The sequence below is a fragment of the Colletotrichum acutatum genome, assembly GCF_030867785.1.
Source record: "Colletotrichum acutatum strain CBS 112980 chromosome Unknown BDZ83scaffold_96, whole genome shotgun sequence".
Classification (NCBI taxonomy): domain Eukaryota; kingdom Fungi; phylum Ascomycota; class Sordariomycetes; order Glomerellales; family Glomerellaceae; genus Colletotrichum; species Colletotrichum acutatum.
Genome location: NW_026849090.1, coordinates 88,303 through 108,914, shown reverse-complemented (window position 1 = coordinate 108,914; position 20,612 = coordinate 88,303). Strand labels below are relative to the sequence as shown.

The 20,612-nt window shown below is 52.2% G+C and overlaps 6 protein-coding genes across 6 annotated transcripts; 2 read left to right on the top strand and 4 right to left on the bottom strand.

Moving 5' to 3' along the window:
• Positions 1 to 3,876: 3,876 nt before the first annotated feature.
• BDZ83DRAFT_585377 (uncharacterized protein) lies at positions 3,877 to 6,161 on the bottom strand (the record flags this gene model as incomplete). Its single annotated transcript, XM_060505842.1, has 2 exons — positions 3,877 to 5,892; positions 6,108 to 6,161. 2 exons carry the CDS (start codon positions 6,159 to 6,161, stop codon positions 3,877 to 3,879), a joined length of 2,070 nt encoding a protein of 689 aa, XP_060361493.1.
• Positions 6,162 to 7,369: 1,208 nt separating this feature from the next.
• On the top strand, positions 7,370 to 8,536 carry BDZ83DRAFT_755237 (aldo/keto reductase; the record flags this gene model as incomplete). The annotated part of the gene is made up of 3 exons (XM_060514583.1): positions 7,370 to 7,705; positions 7,762 to 7,782; positions 7,838 to 8,536. The coding sequence occupies 3 exons, from the start codon at positions 7,370 to 7,372 to the stop codon at positions 8,534 to 8,536; spliced, it is 1,056 nt and encodes a 351-aa protein (XP_060361492.1).
• A 1,489-nt stretch (positions 8,537 to 10,025) lies between these two features.
• On the top strand, positions 10,026 to 11,630 carry BDZ83DRAFT_585330 (uncharacterized protein; the record flags this gene model as incomplete). Its single annotated transcript, XM_060505838.1, has 1 exon — positions 10,026 to 11,630. One exon carries the CDS (start codon positions 10,026 to 10,028, stop codon positions 11,628 to 11,630), a length of 1,605 nt encoding a protein of 534 aa, XP_060361491.1.
• Positions 11,631 to 13,290: 1,660 nt separating this feature from the next.
• On the bottom strand, positions 13,291 to 14,616 carry BDZ83DRAFT_654799 (uncharacterized protein; the record flags this gene model as incomplete). Its single annotated transcript, XM_060510751.1, has 2 exons — positions 13,291 to 13,814; positions 14,388 to 14,616. The coding sequence occupies 2 exons, from the start codon at positions 14,614 to 14,616 to the stop codon at positions 13,291 to 13,293; spliced, it is 753 nt and encodes a 250-aa protein (XP_060361490.1).
• Positions 14,617 to 15,982: 1,366 nt separating this feature from the next.
• Positions 15,983 to 17,913, bottom strand: BDZ83DRAFT_785980 (major facilitator superfamily domain-containing protein; the record flags this gene model as incomplete). The annotated part of the gene is made up of 6 exons (XM_060515642.1): positions 15,983 to 16,288; positions 16,349 to 16,411; positions 16,502 to 16,686; positions 16,758 to 17,245; positions 17,332 to 17,416; positions 17,475 to 17,913. The coding sequence occupies 6 exons, from the start codon at positions 17,911 to 17,913 to the stop codon at positions 16,034 to 16,036; spliced, it is 1,515 nt and encodes a 504-aa protein (XP_060361489.1). The 3' UTR covers positions 15,983 to 16,033.
• A 439-nt stretch (positions 17,914 to 18,352) lies between these two features.
• Positions 18,353 to 20,467, bottom strand: BDZ83DRAFT_706088 (quinon protein alcohol dehydrogenase-like superfamily; the record flags this gene model as incomplete). The annotated part of the gene is made up of 1 exon (XM_060511522.1): positions 18,353 to 20,467. The coding sequence occupies one exon, from the start codon at positions 20,465 to 20,467 to the stop codon at positions 18,353 to 18,355; it is 2,115 nt and encodes a 704-aa protein (XP_060361488.1).
• Between the last annotated feature and the right edge of the window lie 145 nt (positions 20,468 to 20,612).

The window sequence follows — 20,612 nt, the reverse complement described above, 5'->3', positions numbered from 1 at the left end:
TTATTCTTTTTTGGCCCCCGATGCCAGCTCACGGCGATCCTCAATGACGGCCGTCCACTTTGTTTGCCAGATGCAGCTTTGCGGCCGCCAGCGGCAAAACACAGCCACAACTCAAGACTCGCGGCATCCTCCTCATCCAATCATTCTCCTCATTTTCCAAGGTGGAAAGACACCTTCAGCTCGTTTCCAGCCATACGGTACCGAAACATCCTTGAAATCAACCCTTTTCACGTCCAATCTTCTGACGCAAGACGCAGCTTCAGCCGTTGTGGCAACATGTAAATTCCGAAAATACGAGAGTTCATACTCCTAATTCGGTCGCCCAACTCAAAAACACACACGCAAAGCACATCTCCACCATGCCCGCAGCACTCGACCTCCGGATTTACATTCACAGCAGCTTTAGCTTGTCTTTGATAGTTTCTTCCCCCGATATGGGGCGCCGCGCCATGGAGCCGACGCGGCCTGATCGCCGCTGCCGCACCCCCCGTTCCTGAGTCTGTTCTATTCCTGTTCCTAGCCCAGGACCAGGTCGACAACTTCAGATCCGCCCCCAATGCTCCCGCTCATGAGCCTTTCAGGAGTCAGGTCGCCATTCCGACTGGCCTCTTTCCACCTGGACATTGCTACGGGCATGTTTTGTTCCTGTCTTGTCTCACCCGCCCCTTTTCACAATATGATCATGATAGGCCTAGGCCGTTGCGTTTACGAGAAAAATCAAACATCTTTTGGTGCCCGTTTCCTGGCAAACCCCGTCGTCACCCCTCCTTCCGGTCTCGCCTGCCGGCCACCCCGGGCTCAACATTACAGAGGCGGCGATTGCAGTTTGCAGCAACTCGCCGACGAGATGCTGCGCGTCATCCTCTGGCACACGCACATGCGACTGTATCTTGCCATTTGTTATCCATCCGTGCATACACCAAATTCATCACCCTATCATCCCGCCTGATAATCCATGCCACGAAACACGAGTCCGCCCCCAAACGAAGCCGACGGCCGTTGCTTTACCTGCTCCACGCCCACATTCCATCAAAGCCGGATGAGAGCCTTCTCCACTGGCGGCGTCTAGGTGCTCGGTGTCGCCATTGAGGTCTGAGCAGTAACGAGGGCATTCAAAATCACCGCCATGGAATCTCTCGTATTACCAAGGACCCCTTCACACCCATATCAAAGCTGTTGGACAGATGCAAGGGTTTGCATGACAACCTCGCCCCTTCAGCGCGACTCGGCGGGCTCGCTAGACGCGTGACAGGAAGCCGAAAGGCGAAAAGGCCCTTGTCACATATCCTCCGGTCTAAAGCATGGGGGCTCGGCCAAGTGCTTATCCTTCACCGTCTAGCTTTAACCTCGAGACGCAGTTGCCCATCACTATGCATGAAATCTGCAAACCGTCATCCAGATGTGTCACAAAGCGAGGTTGATCACCTGGAGCGCAAGCATTCAAGGTACCATCTGCCTGTTTTGGTGTCAACGGCCCAACTGAACGTCACCCATCTTGGACGCGTTTATCGCAGCCACTCACGCCACTTTGCCAACAGCCTCCCCTACCGCCCGCCATGCTCCCACACCCAACCCTGGGCCCCCAACCCACCGAAACAATGCGAGGCCATTCAGGGACCCTCGCGCACTTCAGCCTTACGAAGATCCCGGCTCATTGATATGGACTGGCGTCAGCATGTTAATCGCTCCCCATCCACTAGTCCTCCCAAGCCCTTACATATCCCCTGGTCATTGGCAATCCATTGGCTGACCGGCGTCGAATAGCTTCACAGACTAACACGCGGATGCACCATCACCGTCTCGGTTTGCATCGTCGATTTGGTCAAGCCCGCTCTACGAGACTGCCTCGAATCTGGCCCTCCCAATCAAACATTAGCTTGTTGCCCTGATACCACCGCGAAGTCCGCTGACCGCCTTTCCTTTCGTCAACTGTGGGAAATTCCCCGGTGCTAAAGAGCTTCTCCCTGTTGATCTGTAAATGATCCCGCCGCCAAGTCGGGCGCAACACCGTGTTCCCTTGCCATGAAAAGTCGGCAACGCGAAGGACCATGCATTCACTGGTCTCCATTGTCGCGATCCCTTGGTCGATGAGGACGGCATCCTACATCCGACAGCTTATTTACATGACTACGCGCGAGGCTTCTGGAAGGTCATCAGCACTTGTTCACTTTCGGAGCCTCATGCTCTAACGCGACAGGTTGGGTTACGATCCCCTCAGCCTTGGCCTTTGCGGCACGCTCAGTAACCTTGACCTTCAACTCTCCACCCGTGGGCAGGGCTCAGAAGTCCTTTTTCATACCACAAAACATGTGGCTGATGATTCATGCCAAGCTGACATGTCGCCGGTGCAACCTTGGTGAGTGTCGTTCTTAGGTAAGGATGCCCTCAGCCCAGCAGCGCCTTGATTGGAACGTCTCGAAACACTGGATTCTCTGGCAGCGTCTTTTCTTTCTATCAGCGACAACTCAATCTGCCTGTCGGATCTGGCGGCTCTGTCCCACTCCCCGAAGCCAACGACAAGGTTGAGTCAGCCCTGCACCTTGAAGGAACTTTCCCTTCCTTCATCAGCCGTCATCCCAAATCAGAGGCGAATGAAGCGTGTCAAGAATGAAGAAACGTCCAGTCAAGCCCTATCGGATCGGACTGGCGCAATTCCACCTACGGCTTCGGGCGCCTCGGGCGACACTTGATTGTCAGATGGCTTTCTTGCAACGTCGAGTCACGGTCGTTGCGGTGAGTTTCCGATCATTGAGCTGACGCCATTCTCACTTGATCAAGCGATCTTACCTCTAGCAGCAAGAACACGTTCATCAATCGTATCGCTGAAAAGGGTAGTATTCTCTGAAGACCGTGGGAGTGTACGTTTGTGAGCAATGTCCGAATGACGATCTCTCGTTGTTCCGCATCTGAGCTCCGGCGCACCGAAGTCGACCGGGGCGTACCCAAGATGTGGATGATGGCGTTGCACTGGCTGACTGACAGCACTATCAAGAGGGACGTCAGCCAGCCTCACGAAAGCCTCCTCATTTGACATTCACAACACAGTCCACCAAATCACAGAGACTGAACCAGGCTGACACGTTCAAGGCTGGTCTCGAATTCGATCGCACCCGGGCGTGAATAATGGCTGCCGCCTCCGTCCATCCCTGTCTTAGTCGGCCTTCGTCAGATGACCGAATAAGGACAGTCGGGTACCCCAGCCGTGTCCACTTTTTAGGCAGCATCAGCATCACCAACACCCAGAAGGTGAGATAGTCGCCCTATGACGAGTAAGTATGGTTTTCTTCTTCTTCTCACGCCCATGTGATTGAATGCGTGAGGAATCTCTCTTGATGGTTTGCGCGGTTGTACCTTGATCGAGTCCGCTAGACATTACACACAAAAGACTCCGAGACCTAGATCTCATTCAGAGTCGCAATGTTCATTCACGCCCCTCCCCCGTCTCTCGTCTCTCCAACATCCATCTTCGGACCTCCATCTCCGCTCTCGCTTCTCCTCGCGCCAACGTCCCAAACGCCGGTCCAAAGTGAAATCAAAACCGCGACAAGTAACAATAAACAAGTTAGCCTGCTTTGCCTGCCCTGTCCTGCCCTATCCTGCCTGAGCCACCAAAAAGAACACCAGTGAATCCTGAACCCCTTTTGTAATTTTTGTAAAAGAAAGAAGCCCGCCCATTCACCAACAACCATGCTTCCACGTCGTGGCAAGTTGAGATGTAGTCTCGTTTCGTCCCACACACGAAAACGTTGTCTGGATCTGACAAAGATCAACCTCCCAGATAGGGAAGTTTTTGTAGAAAAGAGACTGACGCCCCTCGACATCTCTCCATCTTACAACCTATGCAACCGGTGATTGCTCGAAATACGTGGCATGTAGTCACATGCCGATACCAATCCCGATACCGCCCATACCAACATCCATGGGCTCGAGGCCGCTGCCGTCGCCCGGCAGGTCACGGTCCTCCTCCATCATCTCGATGAGGTTATCGAGATTCTCGTCCAGGTTCTCCGCGTCAGCTGGAGGCAGACACTTGCGCAGGAGCCGGCGGTACTTGTCAATGTTCTCGCCCGTGCCAACCATGCTGAGCGCCTCGACGTAGTCAGACTCTGACTGTCTCTGCTCCGAGAGCATGGCCTGCAGCTGCCGCGCCAGCTCGAGACGATCCTCGTACGAGGCCTCGTTGGCGTCCCCGTTGAGCATGTTAATCTCCTGGTCCACGGCCTGCTGTACATGCAGGCGGTTCTGATGTGTGATGAGGGACATGACTTGATGCTTGGCGCGGTTGGCCTCGCTGATGATTTGCGCTGCGCCGTCGTCGGCTTCGAGCTGGGCCTCAAGCTCGGCCATGTGCTGGTGTACAGCGGCGAGCTCGGCTTGCGTATTGGAGAGAATACGGCGGGCTTCCTTCTCCGCCTGATCCTTTTCGCGGAGTTCCTCGTCGTAGCTCCCCGCGAGATCTTGGAACTTTTCAATAATGAGCGGTGTGATGCGTGACTGTACCGTATTTGCAGCCTCTGAGTTGAAGGATGACAGGCCGAGTTTCTTGCTCGTTGTCATGCGTTCAGGCACCGCGTCACGGAAAGAGACGTGGCGCTGAGAATCGGGTGCAAAGGGTGACGATGACCGCTGAGGACCGCGCTCCTTCTTTGTGGCGTTGAGCTGAGCGATGAGGTCTTCTGCCCGCACACCTTCGTTATTGGGAATGCTGGTAGAGGCCTGCCGTCCGAGGAGTGCCCTAATGCATTTCCTCGCATTGCGTTCTGCTGCCAGGTGAAGGGCAGTATTGCCCTGCTCGTCTTGCGCATCGATGAGCTGCTGCACATAGGCAGGCTCATGCGTTTCTTGTAGCTTGTTTAGGATATTGTCCAAGTAATATCTTGAACACGAGTGGCTGACGACCCGGCCGTTCTTCATTACTGCCGCATGATGGATTACCGTGCTCCCCGTCGCATCACGCGCATCGACAGTCTCGAAGAGCTCCTTCATCACCTGAGGGAACGTTTGCTTTTCGTAGCAGTTGGTGAAATGCACTGCCCGCATGAACGGAGTCTCCCCCCGCACATTCTGTACATTCAGGCTGGCGCCGAAGCGCCGGAGCTGCTTGATGACGTCCACGTCGCCCATGGCCGATGCCCAGTGAAGCGCCGTGTGCTCCTCCGAGTCGATGATCCAATTTGGTTGGAAATTCGGTGGCGGCTCAGGCCGGTATGCTGGCTTCTCATTCCTGGAGAGGAGGAAGTAGTCGAGGAGCTCGTCTCCGTAGACGGAATGCTGCTGCTGCGTCAAGTCTTGGATGGCCTCTTCCCTCTTCCTCTTTCTGTGGCCCGACTGATGGGACATATCATAGCGGTCATCTTCGCCCATGTATGAGGCGGAGGCAACAGTCAAGTTGTCAGGGGTATCATCGTCATTCATCATTGAGTCGCCGACCTCGTACTCTTCTGGCGGCGGCCCGCCTTGTATCTGGTTGGCAGGGGGCTGGGCTTGTGGTGGTGCCTGCTGCTGCTGTTGTTGAAAGTTCGTAGCGGGCCATTTGGGCACTGCTGGTTTCTTTGGTGCTTTTGGCTTGCTCGTGTGTCGCGGGGCCGGGGGCGGGCTCTGTTCGCCTGGGGTGTACTCGAAGATGAGCCGCAGGCGGTCATAGATGTTGTTTCGTTGAGCGAGGGCGACGCCCTTGTCGAGCGGGATCCATGTGCCTTGGTATTTTCCATAACCGCCCTGGATCTTTTCATGCTTTTCCTTCTGTACTTCTCGCTCGAGAATGCGTGTTCGGGCGGGCTTGTCGAAGCCGGCGGCCTTTAGGATGTGTGTCGCGTTGATCCAGTCATCTTGGCGGCGTCGCATGACATGTTCCTTGAGGTCATCTCCGAATTGGAACTCGTAGACCGGAATCTAGAGGATCATTCAATTAGCGACGAGTTCATTTGCAGAGAAAATACGGACACCAAGTATCATGGTTCGTCTCTCGGCCAACCCCGGTGATTGAGGCCATCCCCTTTCCCAAAAGGAAATAAGCGCCTGGCCTGATGCCGTCGGATGACAGCATGTCGGGATTCTTGGGGGTCCAGCAGCGATTTTTGCTGAATCTGCAAGAAAAAATGACTTACACCACTGTATGTGGCGCTGTAAACGCCTGGTTGCGCATTGCCCTTGTTAACCATCGTCGCCGACCTGGAGCAAGGGACAGGCCCTGCGGACTTCTCGTCTCAAGATCAGGAGGCACGTTGGCAGTGTTTTCGGTCTAATCGACGTGAGAGAGAGAGGAATATTGTGGATGAGGCGGATTGAAGCACTTGGTGTGGCGTTTCGTTCGGGGAGGAAGTGGTAGTTGTGGAGGCGAAGGGTCGATGAGGCTCGGGGTTGAGGACCGGTATCACGGAAATTTCACCAGGTTTGGAGTGGATGCACTTTGGTGGTTTGGAGGAAAGGGCACGTCGACAACGCGAGACGCGCCTTCTTTAGATTACCTTTTACGCGAAAGAGCACTTTAATCAAGCGGCTACGCGCGCGAAAGAGAAGGGCCCGAGCGTCAACACGGGGCTGTGGGGCTCTCCTTCTTTCTTTGGATGAATGAATGAGTGGCTGAAAGCGTTTCGAGGCGAGTACCAGGGTCACGTGTCTTTCTTCCTCCATCTGTGGTCTGAGCTTTCAAGGTATTGTCAGCCAAGGCCCAGCGATCCTTCCATCCCAAGGGTCTCTTTGAAGTCACCATGAGAACGGGCATTTGCGAACAAGATTTCTCACCGGCTTCACTTGCCCAGCTTACCGCCAGTAGAAGGGAGTGCATCCCTTGTGTGATAAATCTCAAAGGACCATGTTCTTGCAGAGAAAAGATCACCGCCTTCATACAATAGCGTAGGAGTTATCGGACTTATTCGAACAAACAGCCGAAGTGTTTGCCAATAGACACCCTAGAAATGAATGTTTGCCAAAGCTTCAACATGTAACTGGCTGACTCCTATCCGATTCCGGGGGGGTTTCGGCATGGTAAAGTTACAGCTCTACCGCAATCTCACCATTAGTAATCCCTCTCACTGGCCGCATCGGCGCCGTGACGTCTTCAGATGTCGCACGTATCTCATCTACCCCGCCAAGATGGTGGGGTTCATGGCATTCTGACTCCCATGAAGCCCACTTCGAAGTAGCTTGACGAGCCTATCTAATCACGACATCGCTTCGAAAACGCAAACTATTGGCATTCTCGCGATATCGCCATACCGGACTAAAAGGCCTTATATATATCTCGACGCGCCCCGTTTCCCAGACAAGTCTCAAGGTTCGTCCGTCTTGCTCAGAATAATTACCCCGGCGTTTAGCTCCTCTCCACCCTGTCTTCATCGTCTTACTCAAGGATCCCCCAGCTTTCACCATGCCTCTCATCGCTTCAAACCCCAAGAACCGCATCATCCTGGGTCTCATGACCTTCGGACCTGATGAGTCCGCCGGTGCCCGAATCACCGATCTCGAGACGTACAACAAGGCTCTCGATGTTTTCCAGGCCCGCGGTTACAACGAAGTCGACACGGCCCGGGTGTATGTGGGCAGGAAGCAGGAGGCCTTCACTCGCGAGGCCAAGTGGAAGGAGAGAGGTTTGACGCTTGCCACCAAGGTTCAATATCCCGGACAGCCTGGCGACCATGCCGGGGACAAGGTGATTGAGTCTGTCGAAACTAGCTTGAAGGAGCTCGGCACCGATTCCGTTGATGTGAGTGAACATAAAAGGGCCATCTAGTCAGGGTTAAGCTAATTTGACGTTGATAGATCTTGTACCTCCATGCTGCGGTACGAACTATGTTCCCGAATTTGGTCTCGGATAGTGACTAATAGTGGCTGACAGGATCGTGCAACCCCATTTGCAGAGACGCTTGAGGCTCTGGACAAGCTCCACAAGCAAGGCAAGTTCGTGAGGCTAGGCCTCAGCAACTTTACCGCGTTTGAAGTGGCCGAAGTGGTCTTGACGGCCAAGTATAACGGTTGGGTCCGGCCGACGATATACCAGGGCATGTACAATGTCATTACACGCAGCATCGAGCCCGAGCTGATCCCGGCTCTGCGCCGTTACGGACTCGACCTCGTCGTATACAACCCCATCGCTGGCGGTCTGTTTTCGGGCAAGATCAAGTCCAAGGACATTGTTCCGACGGAGGGCCGCTTCTCGGACAACCACGGCACGGGAGGCAACTACCGCAAGCGCTACTTCCGCGAGAGCACGTTCAAGGCGCTTCAGATCATCGAACAGGCGGTGGAGGAGCACGGGCTGACCATGATTGAGACAGCGCTGCGCTGGACGGTGCACCACTCGGGCCTCAAGACCGGGGAAGCTGGTAACGACGGCATCATCATTGGTATCTCGAGTGTGCAGCAGCTCGAGGATAACCTCAACCAGCTTGAAAAGGGTCCCCTTCCCAAGGAGGTGGTTGATGCGCTCGATCAGGCATGGGCTATTTCCAAGGCGGATACGACCAACTACTGGCACCTGGACCTCGAGTACAAGTACAACACCCGGGAGAAACTGTTCGGCGAGGGGGCCAAGTGATCGGGCTCAAGTCTGATGAGTGGGCAGAATTCTGATGCGAGGTTGCAAGAACTGCCGTGGTAAATGCGGGCAAAGTTTGATTCTTTGTAGTCTTTGTAGTATAAACGGGCAAATGGTCGTATCAGATGTCAAAAATCGAGGCACATGAATATACCCTGTTCATGAAGCGATCTCTGGCGCGGGATGTGAGGGTGTGCTTTTGTGGGTGTGGCAGCTGGGACCAATGCCAGACTTTCCAGTCATGCGACGCCATGCGTGATGGCGTCAGGCTGGAGGATGGAACATGAGCCGAGAAGGAGTGCCGTTTTGAGGCCCTCTCACCCTCTTTGCCCTCCGTCGGTTGTTGGTAAGTGTGGTAAAGTGGTTCAAGTTGTATGCATACCGCCGCAGTGGTGCAGCTATGATAGCCGGGCAAACGCTAAGACATGTTAGAGGCTGACCTCGCCAGAGTTATCAGACGCAGGTGACAGGCTTGTCGTTCTGCTTCTGACCGCAACTTGTGACGCGCGCGAGAATTGGCGGAAGGGTGTGGTATCTGTGTACTTGATTTGGTACAATGGTAGGGCAGAGGCGACGGCGCGCAAGATACTAGTGGCGACCAGACGAGATGTCTGACCTCTCGTTCGGATACCTACCATAAGGTGCCTAATATTATCAAGTACGGACCTTGGTGTAGGAGCGATAGCGACGGAGAGGCTGCGTAAGTTTGGAGGGCTGAGTGTTGGTGGTGTTGCGTGTGCAGCATTGCAGGAGACCGAGGAGAGTGGGGGGAAAAGATGGGGGGAAGACCCCTTCCGCGCGAACCGCTCATGCCCGCCAAGTGGAAAGCAGCAAGTCAGCCAAGTTAGCTGTGTCTCGGCGGCGTAGGGATGGTCCTATCAAAAGTCACCTTGCTGGGTCATGGATATGTCACTCGTCACCACGACGGGGCGACGAAAATACATCGTGAGTACGGGATGCGATGCTAAGGAGACAGCAAGGATCCGTACGCACCCCATTGTAAAGCGAAAGTGCCTGCTGCGGTACCGTAGGTAATCCATTCCAACAATCCCGTGTGCCCGTCCGCCGCATCTTCCTGCATCCCGTCCCGAGGCCTGGGTTCCAAGTCCAGGGCATTTCCATTTGGCAACTTCCATGCGCCAGTTTAGTCTCCACTCTCCACTCCTACCTTACCAAAGCAAAAAAGTGTCCAACTGTACACATCCATTCCCGACCCAAAAGAGTCCGGCAGCAAGCACAAGCACTCGACTCGCATACTGCGTCAACTGCATACCCCTTCCCTTCCTTACTCGAGCCAACTTGCAGCTTTCTGCCTGTGCAGCAATTGGTTTCCCCATTCAAGTCACTCCTTCACTTGATTAGCCTTTCTCTGTGTACCTTACCGTTACCCTTTCTCGGTCTCTCTTATCTCTTTCTCTCAGATTCTCGCTATTATCTCTTGTTGTCCCCCCCCCCCCTTCCCATTCTTACGTTCCTTTTATCCCTTCTTATGCCTCCCAGACTCAATACAGGGCCGGATGGAACCCTCAACCTCCCCCATTTGCGACACGATCATTCCCACAACCCTCCCTTGAGCGCAACCACATGCGATTCCAACATTTCAGATTATATCGGTAGTGGTACCAGCAGCCCTGGAGTGAGCCCCGGGCTCGACCAGCGCCTGGCCGAATTTGATGCATTGCGATCCGCCGACGACGACTACTTCAAACACGATTACGACGACCAAGACGACGACATGGACAGCCAACGTCCCCCCCTCCTTCGAAACCACAACTCCCGCTCCGGGCAGCCTCTCCTAAACGCAAAGGACGACGAAGATGACGACCACCGCGGCAGGAGCTATTCCACTCGCTCTCGAGGAGCCAGCCCCTTGCTAACCCCGAGTCGACCGGCCTTCTCTCGAGGTTCGACCATGCGAGCCCACTCTCCCTCGACAATCACCGCGAACGCTCGAAGGAAATACATTATTGCGGCTTTCGTTCTACTTATCAGCTTAGTCTCCTTCGTCATCCAGACCGAGTTGTCGGCATACATCCAACAGGAACTGCACTGGGACAAGGCTTACTGCATGCTCTACCTAACCCACGGCTCCTGGGTGATGCTGTGGCCTGTCCAGCTGCTGTTCCTGCGATTCAATAAGCGCAAAGTCTCTTGGGCATCCTTCTGGCGACGACACACTGAGCTGCTTCACACCACCGCCATCATGGTCCAGAGACAGGACCTCGACTATGCGCGACCCAGCCCGCAGCCCCGCGTCTCCCCGTGGAGTTATATCGTCAAGACCACGGCCTTCGTTACGTCTGCTCTGACTATTGGTGGCTTGAGCTGGTATGTCGCTGTCAACTTGACAACTCCCTCCGACTTGACGGCCATCTATAACTGCTCCGCTTTCTTCGCCTACGTCTTCTCTGTTCCGCTGCTGAAGGAGCCTCTACGCCTGGACAAGTCTCTTGCTGTCATTGTGGCCATTGCTGGTGTCTTGATCGTCGCATACGGTGACACTAGTCCCGGCGAGGACGATGCCGCTCACCAGCAGGCGGCCGGGAACCGTGTCACTGGCAACCTGATCATCGGTGTTGGATCCGTCCTCTACGGTCTCTACGAGGTCCTTTACAAGCGATATGCTTGCCCACCTGAAGGCTGTAGCCCTAATCGCGGCATGATCTTCGCCAACACGTTTGGTTCTTGCATCGGTCTCTTCACGCTTACGGTGCTGTGGATTCCGCTTCCCATTCTGCACTGGACTGGTATCGAGAAATTCGACTTGCCGACGGGATACACGGCTTGGATGCTTTTCTGCAGTGTCGTTATGAATGCGACTTTTGCCGGCAGCTTCCTAGTGCTGATCAGTCTGACAAGCCCTGTCTTGTCCAGTGTTGCCAGTCTGTTGACGATCTTCATCGTTGCCATTACCGACTGGTTGCGCACTGGCGAGCCGCTCAGCGCTGCAGCTCTTATCGGCGGTGTCATGATTATGATCGCATTCGGCATGTTGAGCTGGAGTACATGGCGAGAGATGACCGAAGCCGAAGCGCACAAGGCAGTCGACCTCACCGATAGCGGCGATGATAGTGAAAGGGAGCGCGAGGACTAGGCGATTGCATAACTGGTGTCGGCGCAACACCAAACGGCGTTTGGGGAAACCCGGGTTTTATCTTTTTCTGTCTTCAACCTGGGTGTTGGCATCATTACATTGGGGTCGGCGGATAACTCTGGGCATTGGATTACAACAGCATGATCGTGACAGATTTTGAACTGTCGCAGCGGACGGAAGGAGGATTAGAAATGGCTACGGGCATTGGTTTACTGTTTGATTCACTGCATCCGGGGAGCTTGGCCCCGCTGTCTGCTATTCGCTTCGTTTTCTTGTCATTGTTTATTACTTTCTCTTCGGCATAGACGATATCGGTTTCGGGGTCCATGAGACACAGACCTCTTGTTAGAAAAGCAGCGAGATACAAGTTGTTGACAGCTGCTTGGTGGCCTTCCAAATGGGATGCGAATTTGCTGCGCTGCAGCTCAACTCCTCAAGACAAGCTTGTTTCTAACTCTTAATCTTCCTCGCAGTCCCATCGTTGTCGGCCGCTATCCTAATCTTCTAGATCCGTCATCGAGTCCCTCCATCCTCTTTCCCTCCCTACCGGCCCTTCCATAAGTCCCCGAATCCGTTATTCTCTTGGCATCCCGTAAAAGCCAGGTAAGCCACAAAAAGTTGTGTGAAAGACTTGCTTCAAAAAATTGGTTGATTTGAAACAGGGGGAAGGGCTCCACGTTGGGTATTAGACCAAGCTCCACGTAGGATCCTTGTAGTTGGCCACTCACGATAGTTCTAGGTCGGGGCGACGTACTGTCTGGCGAGATGTTGATCTTCTGCGCTTGACCCCTTATATGTCCGCCTGATAGCCCGAGGATGGGATATGATCGTTGTTTGCTCTTTTTGATGGAGAAGGTGAGTCGTGGATCAAAGCTCCCAGGTGTGGATAATTGGCAGCGAGGTGCCGAGGAACACCTAGAAATGGGATATATGTGGGTCTGAGTTGAGTCTATTTTCTTGAGTTGCCAAGTCTATTCAAATGTCACTTGTTGACAATGCTCAGCCTCTGTCTGTTTGCGCCTGGAGTTGCGATGAGACCTTTATGATATTAGGTAAGGTAACTCAGGTGGTCCAGAGAAGAACTGCGTAAGGATGTCACTCGGTCGCAGCGGGTAAGCCGCCTACCTCGGATCAGGTACCGGCTGCTTCGGTGTCGCGGACCGGCGCCGCACGGATGGGGAGAGTTGCTTGTGCAGATTTGACTTTCAACGGTCACCACGGGGAAGAGAGTATAGTCATTGGAAGAAGTTAATTGATCAGTCTTGTGTGAGATTCCCCAGGACCACGGATGCCAAAGCGGGCATCGGAGCTTTCGGCTGATAGAGATAGAGCTGGGAGAGAACGGTTGGGGTTTCGAGGCGTTGGTGTTTCGAGATGAGATTTGTAGGTGAGAAGATGGGATTGAGAGTTGACAGCACAGACGATAGTGTGATGTTTATGGAACGGCGCGTGTTGCGGAGGCTTTGAAGGCTTCGCTGAAGCTTGGTCTCATAAGCTCATTGGAGAGGGCACACATAAGCTTGGGACTCAATTTCTCATGCTGTAGAAAGAGAAAACCGAAAACTGGTTATTTCAAAAGACAAATTGAACGCAGACCAAGCGAACATCCGTTCTTCCAAACCCCAAAGCCCTGACTCCACGGTTGGATCCGTCAAGTTACTTACATCCATATTCCAGCGTGTACATTCACAATCAAGTAAAAATGCGCGAGTTGCGTTCTTTGGACGTGATCGAAATGTAGTTCAGAAGCGTTGTTTCCCGTGCCGCCCAAGTTTATAGCCGGCACCTCAGATATACGATTCGAAGAATAGTCGGTAGGCAGCGCTCCGAATCTCGAAGTGGGATCCGGGCTCTGAGACGGCGTTGTAGACTGATATTGATACGCGCCCGAGTTGGCGGGCTGATGATTGCTCTTGTAAGGCTCGTACGTAGGAGCCGGGGTCTGGGACTGCCATTCCGATGTTGCTCCTGGGGCGGGCACTGTTGAGTAGGTGTAAGGCTGATTCGTTCCGGCTACGGCTGGGCCACCGTTGTAGTTGTCATCGTCTTTGCTGGTCTTTTTGCGGTTGCGGAGTATAATCCATACGATTGCGGTGACGATCAGGCCCATGACTACGAGGCCGGCAATTGCGCCGCCAACGATGGCTCCGATAGGGGGACCATTCTCTCTTTGAGGGCTTGGAGCTGGGGTCGGCGTGTTTGAGCCTAAGGAGCAGTGCTTGACTCTAAGGGAGCAGTGGTGGCAGGTGTGGTTGATGAGATAGTCGACGCGGTTGATGAGCTGGAGGAAGTACTCGTAGTTGAGCTGCTGAAGGAGTCGACGAGGTAATGAACACCCGTAAACATGTTATTACCACAGTTGAAAGCCTCGAGTGTAATGATGAAATCGCCAGTTATAAACCTTATGCCGGTTGCACAGAACGGAAACTTGATATCAGTGCTGGTTTGAACGAATGTTAGTGGCTATCTTGGAAGGATGTGCTAGTAGAAGGGATATGAGGAGAAGGGAGAAACGAACCAACAAGTCGTCGAGGACCCCTGACTATTTTGCGAGCAAATGGGGCTATCGTAGTCTAGACATGATGCCCAGGGAGATGATCCACAGCCGAAGATGTTGCTTCTGGTAGTGCAGGGTAGATCTCCGCAGTTCCAGGTATCACCATCTGTTGACAAGCACATTAATGAGTGAGTCAAAGACAAGATGGGAGGATAGTTGGAAGGGAAGTGATGGAATGACAAGTCCTATGACAGACTTACTCGTCTCGAAATAACCGCAATTTTGACTGCTGTCCCGCGGCTTCAGAGGTATCGCGGCGAAGCGCAGATGCGGAGGCATCGTCGGCGCCGCAGGCCACACGTCAGCCTCAGAAGTTTCTGTACCAAGCCTGGCCGAGTTTACTGGAGAATTTACGAAGCGGACATTTTTAAGTGCGAAAACCGCAGCCAGATACCCTGCGAATGGAAAAATAGCTGGAGCCGCAATCATGGTGATGACACAAGTGTGAAAATGACGCTTTTAGAGCTAAAGTCAAGTGGTGACAGGAAGGAGAGAAATTTGGATGTGTTATGGCCTTGCAGAGGAGAGAAACGTAGAGAGCACGTTGAGTGGGAATGGCGGAGGTTTTCTAACGCAGTAGCTTTGGAACTGGTTGAAGAGACGGTCGTTGAACATCGAAGCTCGGGAAACAAAGCCTGGGCAAAGGCATTCTTTGCAGCAAGAGAGAAGGCTGAAACTACCCTGGACAAGCCTGCAGAGCCACCAGCTGATGGCAGCTTAGACAAGATAAGACGGGAGAGCATCCTCCAGAAGTGAGCCAAATCCGAGAGGTTGGATCAAAACCCTGCGACAATGTCTTGATCAGAAGATACTCATTGGTTTGGCTAGAATTGGCTGTAGGCACGGCATTGATAGGAGCTGAAGACCAAGTGACGGGAAAGGAGGGTGCAATGTAAGGAGGCGACGGCGGCGGTATTAGCTTCTGAGGCGAACAAGGCAAGCCGATAACAAGACCACACACACAAGGGACTTCAAGATTCTTCGTCTGCCGGCCCCTAATAGAAAGGGGCATTGAAGCCAACTGCATTACCTTGAACTCAGAGCTAGCTGATACTCATGGTATTACGGAAAACTGCTTCTTGCTCACAGAAACTGCCTAGAACGCCTGAATTTACAAAAGATCTTATAAACATGATTAGACCCAAGGCGAAGTCCTTTACGTTGGAAAGAAAGCGATGGCAGGGCTATGAGTGAATGAGACATACATGAAGGTAGCACACGCCACCACCAGGCACCGATTAGTACATCTGATCCATGGGTAGACAGGAGACCAGAGATGATATTTGACGTTTCGTCAGTATTTGGACACATGCGCGGCGAGTGGGCAATGAGGCTGTAGCAATGTGGCGTGCTTCCATCCAGCACTAAGCGATTTTGCGGTGACGCCACTCTCGAATGGTTCAATAATAAGCAATGATAATACGAGCGCATCACGCTTCCAATAGTCAATCGGCATTTCTCGTCCTGGCTATGATTTTGAGTGACGAGGCCCTTGCATGACCGATGATAACATACCATATGAAGCAGACCTTCTCTACCCTATTCGTAAATAACCGAAGTCCGCGTGTAATAAATAGAGAATATGGGAATGCTCTCGGTGAGATATGGCAATGTATAACTGTTGGTATCCCTATCACAGGGTAGTTGGTTCGAACCGTGGGTTGACGAAGAGGTCAATTGATCTATATGAACTTCTGCGTAAGGTGTAAAAAGGAGGTTCCAACCGTAGGTTGGGTAGGCCGCGATTATCGTAAGTATGGTCTATAAGTGGCCCCTGCGCGGGCCCGCGGCCGCGAGGTCGAATTGGACTTCCAATCCGACAATAACCCCATTCTTAGTTTGACTCTCACTTGGGGTTCAAGTTGCGTGGAGCGCAAGCCCTCCATCCTAGACCTCTTTTCTTGAGTAACATGGCTAACGGGGCGGCAAATAACATGATGAGTGAAAAGATGCCAAAGCTCCATCCCAAGCCCGTGGCGTTTGCCAAGGGCTGCTGAGCCGCGATGGCAGCACCAGCTCCGATGCACCGTACAAGATTGTACGATGCCTGGACTGTTGCTGATGCTTTGGTGTTCAAATCCGTCAGAAGGGTGCCGCAAATCTGAAGGCAACGAGTTAGGAATCGTACAAGATGATGGTTGAGTCGCAAATCTGCACTGACCGTGAATATGCTCGAGGTTGTGGCGCCGCTGATGAATTGCATTACCAAAGGAATGGCAATATGCTAGTACGGTCAATAAGGCCCAGTATCCGAAATCTGCTAGTTTGGAGCATATGGCCCAGGTCTAGGGCCAGTCCGTGATGTACTACATACCGATTCTTGCATGAGACTCACTCCGTAGCCTGCGGTGGTCATTGAGCTTAGAGCAACTAGCATGTAGATCCCGGCGAGCCGTGCCTCTTCGATTGGAAAACCCGATATGTCGTCACCTCGGCGATATCGGCTGTTTCTTCCTTGCGTGACGGATACTCTCTGGATGTTTTTGTCTAGAAGTTTACCTGCGAACCCGTCAGTCCAGGCGAACTTCAAGTGGTGTTTTACACCCGTGGTGTGTCAATGTACTACGAACCTGTCGTATAAGATGCTAAAGCACCTCCTACCCCTGAAGGCAGGTAAATGAGTCCTGCCTCTAGATAATTCAACTTGTAGACATCAATGCACTGAGCTGACAGTGAGCTTTGCAATGTCATCTTGACGGCATAGGTTATAGAGCCTATCAGGATCACGCTCAAGTTGCTTTTGGAGAATAACATTGGGATGCACTTGAAAGGGTTGGGGATGTGGTATCGCCGCTTGCCGCCTCTCAGGCCTTGATCTTGTTCAAAGGCGTCGATCTTTCGGTGCCGGGTAAGAAAGTCAAATAGACTTTTATGAACTCCGTGGGTCTTCAGACTTCCATTTCCTACGACCCGGCGTTGCGTCTCTGGGAGAAGAGTTATGATGATGAGTAGGTAAATACCGGTCAGTATGACCAGAAACCAAAATATCCATCTCCAACTGAGCTTCTCCGTGAGTAGCCCGGCGATGACCGGACCAAAACTTGGAGCAGCGTTGGTACTTTGTCAATCTGGTCAGCAAAAACTTACAATGGCGTTGATCAATAATCAGAAGCCTAGCAGATGTTTCATCCAGGGTTTACCCACAAAACGAGCATAGATCCTACATAGGACCCGCGCTCATTGACTGTTGTTATGTCTGCAACAATCCCATATGCTGCGCCGTAGGAACCTGTGATCGACTCAGCCACGTGGTATTTCACTGGGTTGCCGCAGTGTCGTATACTAACCAGATGCTCCAGCGCTTTGTACCATACGTAAAATGAATAAAGCAGAGTACGAATTCTGCAGCGCCAACCCAATATTTGACGCAACGACGAGAGTGAACATGAGGATGTATGCAGGCCTTCGACCACCTTGATCGGCGATATCGCCCATGAAGGCTGGTGCGATACCTGCTATGATCAGGTATGAGGTAACGGTGAGATTGATGAGCGCAACGGAGACGTTGAGATCAAGAGCCATAGGGACTAAAGCTGGAAAGTAAATGTAACTGCTCAAGGTGGAGAGCATGGCGCCGAAGGAAGCAACATAGCTGATCCATTTCTTCTCACTAGTCGTGAATATTGAATATGGCTCTTCTGGTGCCACCTCGGCGAACGGTGCTATTTCTGTGTCGTCATTTGGGATTCGCTTGGCTGGCGTTTTCGATGACTCGGCGGCAGCCATCTTGATGGCCGTGAATTATGTAAAGACCGCTTCTTGTGGCTAATAGTGATTATGAATGGATTGGAAAAGTTCCAACTGACCCGGAATCGTATATTTTAGTCTCCTGGCCATGTTTTTCAGTGTTTCATCCAAAAGAAATATCAACTTAATAGTGGAGGTTGATCTCCGCTCAAACAACCACCATCACACTCATCTTGTTCAAAGAGAGCCGCTTTGGGCTATGAGGACTGACAAAGTCGGTAATTATACGTCAGGTAACAAGGAGAATGCCGGTTGGCATTACGTCAACGTGCTGCACAGCGATGGCACAGCGATGGCACAGCTCTCGAGACTCTACAAATGTTACCCTGGCAAACGTAACGCACAAGTCAATTGCATACAGTTTGAATCATGACGGTCCATTGAATAGAAAGAGCACGGTTTACTGTCTCCCCAAATTTTATATCGGTATCCTTTCTTCGAACTCCAAAAACCCGTGAAAGATCATCAAATGCTCCCCTCTTCCGAACGCAATTGCCGTCTTTGAAACAATCTTGACCACGGCATCAACCTCACTACGCCATGTGAGTGGTATAAAAAAGTGTCGCGTGAAATGATGCGCATCTGCTATGTTCCTGAGGCTAATTGAGCAAATCCATCCAGCCGTATCGAGGAAAAGCAGACTCGATTTAATACATCCAATTACAGATTGCAGAGATGTAGATGTGATATGTAAACTCTGCGTCAGAATCGCCTCCGTTGAAGGTGCAATCTTGGAAGCTTCGACGGCGATAATACTGCTGGTTTGCTCGGTCGCGCGGCGAAGGCCCCGGGCTAAGTAGCTAGAGCTTTTGCTGCTGAGCCATGGAGGACAACCCTTTGAAACTTGGATTTGGGGGCTCGGAGAGAGGTCGACGCTCTTGCAAACTCTTTTCAGATTACACCATTCATAGATGTGACAATAGTTGTCCTGAAAGGCGAGTAAATGGGAAGGACTCGATGGATGTCTCAACCACCAGGCTCCCTTGAGATCCTTCTCCTCTCCCATCACAGTGCCGTCAAGAGCAATCAACGCCGCACTTGAGTTTGTACAGACCAGCAGTGATTCGGCTTCTGTGCTCAAGATTATTTGAGATGTATCACTATCACCTCTGCGGTTGAGCAAATAAGTAACTTGTGCTCCGGGTCCCCTCCCCATGGAAGTGACTCTGGTGACAATGTGACGCCAAGTAGTATCGATACTGAGAAGCGTACACGTGTCTTCGTTCCAGTCTAATGATTTTATCTCTGCAAATGCATCGTGAATCCGGAGTTTCTCGACAATCTCGCCGGTGTTCAGATCACTGACATCAATTGTGCCATCCTGGCGCCCAACGAGTAACATGTTGTTGGCTGGCTCGATGGCCGTGATGCTTTCTCCCCACTGATACACATGAGAACGAGATGCTTTTATTTCCGGAAGGGGAATTTCTTCGCTGGAACATGAAGTCTCTAGGGGGTTGTCATCGTACCCGTCTTTGGCAAGTAGGACAATCGGCTCCCAGACGTTGCAGCATTGCCCCCGAATGTCGAAAAAACGGAGGTTATCTGCTGAAAATGCGATATCTTGAATCCTTAGTTGATCTCCTGGTAGTCGAATGTGGTATATCGGCTGCAAGGTCTCAAAGAGGAAAAGGTAGATGCCTCCGTCCTCTGCCGCACCTGCGAGAACCCTGCCATCTGAGCTAGTGGATAGAACAGATAGCAATGTTTGCAGATGATACTTGTTTGCTTGGTCTTGCGTCCATGGATTACAAGTTACCACGTCGCCGTCCATGTATGATATTGCTAGGAGCTCGACCTCAGCAATTGGATTGAACACCATGTCTAGGACTTGTGAGGTAGCGTAAGTATAGTCGATATAGTGTTTCTCAAAGTTGCCGACGCAGACAGAAGTATTCCAGTCCCAGATCGAGACTGAAGCATTTCTGTAAGACAACGCGGCAAGCCTGTGGTTCGAGTCAAGTCGTATCTGCATTGCTGGGGTCCATAAACCAAGTTCGTTATCGTTTTCATCCGACGAGTCTGAGTCCCAGGCCGAGGGAGCATGCAAAACTTTGCGCTCTTCTTCTTTCCCATCCTTGATATCGTAAATTACCAAAGAGTTACCATGAGGATTGGAAAGGATTATCATTTGTTCGTCATGGTCGAATGAAATTGATCCTGGAGTGAAGTCGATAGTTCGTGACCAAACGGGGGATAGCCTGATGGGTTCTTGAGACCAGTGGGTATCCCATATTTGTAAGTTTCGAGAACTACATGAAACTAGTACTGAAGAAGCTCGGTCGAAGGCAAGGAGACGAACCCTCTTCCCGTGATTCAATGTAGCAGCTGCATCGAATGCCCCCGACCCAGCGAGGTGGAATAGTCTGATCTCTCCGCTGGCAAGACCAACAGCCAGTAGGCGAGTACAGCAGGTAACTGCATAAGCATCTTCTGAGAATAGGTATCCCGTCAATCTGTCGTTCCAATCTTTTTCTCTCGGACCTGCAATTCGAAGTCGCTTGGTCGGCTTTGCGAAGAGCTGCCCAATCATTGACTTGGGGGGGCAGAAGTGTGGGATGAGGAAATAGATTGAAGATGGAGAGGTGAGAAGAATAGGATGGAATCCAGCGAGGATGCGGTAGATATCATTTGCCCATGTTGCGATAGTGTGGAACTCTATGCTGGTAGGAGACTGA